Source organism: Fukomys damarensis, unplaced genomic scaffold (genome assembly GCF_012274545.1).
Source record: "Fukomys damarensis isolate Sample0158 unplaced genomic scaffold, DMR_v1.0_HiC HiC_scaffold_16, whole genome shotgun sequence".
NCBI lineage: Eukaryota > Metazoa > Chordata > Mammalia > Rodentia > Bathyergidae > Fukomys > Fukomys damarensis.
This window is the reverse complement of record NW_022900928.1, coordinates 27453980-27457063: the sequence shown is the minus strand read 5'-3', so window position 1 is coordinate 27457063 and position 3084 is coordinate 27453980. Positions and strand designations below refer to the sequence as shown.

Here is a 3084-nt window from a genome sequence, read left to right as displayed (position 1 = left end):
GCTTGGATGCTAGGTTAGGTCTCCATTTGGAAAATCTCCTCTAGTATCTCTCACATTCCAGAGTCAGTGCATAATTTATAGCTTAATGCCCTTTAAAATGCATACACCATTATAAGTTATAATTTTATTTTATTTTTTAAAATTTATTTCTTTTTGGTATCAGGGATCGAACTCTGGACCTTCCTTGAGCTTATGAGGCAGGCAGCGGAACCACTGAGCTAAATCCCTGGCCTTATACCTTAATTTTAAAAGTTTAAAAAATAAAAATGCAAATTCCATACCGAGGAACTAGCAAGACAGATTCCCACTTTCCCAGACAGGTTAAATGTGTACCTAAGATTACATCACCTCTTGGCAAGCCCCGAAGACAGGCTGAGAGCCCAGGTTTCCTGACCACAGACCCGGAATTCTACTGCCCTGGAGGCAACGTGTGCACATTTTCTTCTTGCTTCACACTCTTATGGGACTGACCGGTACCGTGTGTGTATGTACGTGCGTGTACTCAAGTGTGTATAGATTCCAGCAGGACAAAAGACAGCACATTCCCTTGACCCAAGACCAACCCTCCCTTGTCTGAGAGACTCATCCTCTTCAGCTGAGAAGGGACACATGAGGTGCTGAGCCAGCCGGGGACCAGCAGCAGAGTGTCCAGGCCCAGTCTCCCTCCCAGCACCTCAGACAGAATAGCACTCCAGGAATTCTGCAGTGTTAGGAGAAAATGGCTTTGGTCAAAGGAAAAAACAAAACAAAACAACTGAGAAGCGTTGTTTGCTTTATTTGATTTGTTTGTTTATTTATAACAAGAGTCTCTTCAGGCATCCTCATTGGGGTGGGGAGTCTTGATCCAAAATGAATGACAATTTCACTGAGTCCTGAGGATACTGTGGCAATTGTCAGAGGAAGATCTGACTGATTTGGCGCCTCAAGGGTCCAGGCTCACAGACAGACAGCCTGCCACAGGAAGCATCTGGGCACTGGGGAAAGCAAGGTGTGTGTGGAGCAGAACCAGACCTGGTCCCTGCTTGAGCCTCGGTTTCCTCATCCATACATGATGACACCACCAGCAGCCCTGTCTGCCCCTGGTGGGGAGGGAACAGGTGAGGACTGCAAGACCTGAGGAAGGGTAGAGTGACCTGTTTCTACAGGCCAAATTCAGGCAGTGTGTGTATGGAATGGCTAGGTGGCTCGCTTTATATAGCCCCTTGTGGTGTTGTGGGCACCTGCTCATGGAACGGGGCCAGACGGCACAGGCCCATCTGCCTTCCCTGGCTTATCTTCTGCAGCCTCCTCCCCACACTGAAGCCCAGGGCCTCCAGTAGCCTCTCTTGGAGCTTGCTGGTCCCCGGAGGGACTGGCCAATCTTGCTGGGACCATGGTTGGACTGAAGCCTTCAGAAGTGCCTCCCACAATAGCTGTGAAGTTCCTGGGAGCAGGCACTGCAGCCTGTTTTGCTGATCTCCTCACATTTCCACTAGACACAGCCAAGGTCCGCTTGCAGGTAGGCACCCTTTGGCCAAGGGTCATTGTTCACATCAAAGGAGGGGCTGGCCACTCTCTCCACCTGCCCAAGCCATCTGCCAGTGTGCCCTTCCTCACACAGAGCCCTGGGGAGACCACTCACTCCACTGCTTAGGACCCTTCCTTGCCTCCTCCCCACCACCATGGCCCAGGATGAAAGAAAATCTAAATGCCTTGGTAGGATGTGACAGGGCTCTTAACTGCCTCACCCTGCTTTGTAAACCGTAAAGCGTGAAACAAAGGTAATGGATTAACTGTGTGACTGTGGGAAAACCACTAACCATTTATAAAACGGGGAAACAATTCTGCACATTTGATATGCCCTGAGCATCAAACACCACAGCGTGTACAATGTTGTTTTGAGAAATGTTAAATGCTGCAAAAAAAACCTCACTTATTCTCACAGTGATTTGATGGTCATGTTTGTTCTCAAGGCCCAGCCAGGCAAGTCCAGCCCAAGCAGAGCCCCTGTGCACAGCCCCTTCCTGCAGCCACCTAGCCCCTCAGCCACTGTGATTGTCCCCCAGATCCAAGGAGAGAATCCAGCAGCCCAGAGAGTGCAGTACCGCGGCGTGCTGGGCACCATCCTGACCATGGTGCGCACTGAGGGCCTCCGCAGCCCCTACAATGGGTTGGTGGCTGGGCTGCATCGCCAGATGAGCTTTGCCTCCATCCGCATCGGCCTCTACGACTCTGTCAAGCAGTTCTACACCCCTGCAGGGGCAGACCGTGAGTGCCTGGGACCCCAAGGACACACAGGGGGCAGTGGAGGCAGAGCTTACTTGTGGGTCAGGACCCCCAATAGTCTAGACTCAGAGGCACAAGCCAGGATGTGGGGAGCTGGTAATGGCACCCAGGAGAAGGCTGGTGGTGTCAGGGATACTGCAGGGCCTCCCGGAGGAGAAGAGTGTAGGCAACGGCAGGGCAGCTGGGAGGACAGCAGCGGTTAGCATGGACTTTGGCAAACTCTCTTGGTTTTTCCCAGATGCCAGCATCGCCATCCGGATTCTGGCCGGCTGCACAACGGGGGCCATGGCGGTAACCTGTGCCCAGCCCACGGATGTGGTGAAGGTCCGATTTCAGGCCAGCATACGCCTGGGGCCGGAGAGTGACAGGAAATACAGTGGGGCTATGGATGCCTACAGAACCATCGCCAGGGAGGAAGGGGTCAGGGGCCTGTGGAAAGGTAGGTTCAGAGGACCTCAGGCAAGGCACAGAGCAAGGAGGGAACGTCCCAAGCAAATCCCTCACACGCCCACCACACGGCAGCGGAGTCAGTCCAATTTACCAACCCTTCACCATGTGCAATGAGCAGGCTGCTATGAGGGAGACAGAAATCCATGAGACACTTTACACCTGCAGGGTGCATTCAGGCAACAGAGGAGATGAGACACATCAAGCAGCTGCAGGGATCCCGGCAGAGGTGTAGACCCAGAGGTTGGATTGACCGTGCTGGCTCCAGAGACAAAAGGGCGCCTGACCTGGCCTTCAGGCTGAGCAGGCCCTAGGTACATGAAGATGGAGGGCAGAGCTTCCCACAGTCACAGAATCAAAACAGGCGCCAGG

The 3084-nt window shown here is 53.0% G+C and overlaps 1 protein-coding gene across 1 annotated transcript in view; it reads left to right on the top strand.

Annotated features, from left to right (window-relative positions):
• Positions 1-1288: 1288 nt before the first annotated feature.
• Ucp3 (uncoupling protein 3) overlaps positions 1289-3084 on the top strand; it is a 6526-nt gene continuing 4730 nt past the window's right edge. Inside the window, exons 1-3 of the mRNA XM_010603270.1 lie at positions 1289-1498; positions 2046-2247; positions 2504-2704. Coding sequence (XP_010601572.1) covers positions 1373-1498; positions 2046-2247; positions 2504-2704 — 529 coding nt within the window. The 5' untranslated portion in view covers positions 1289-1372. The remainder of the gene's footprint in view (positions 1499-2045; positions 2248-2503; positions 2705-3084) is intronic.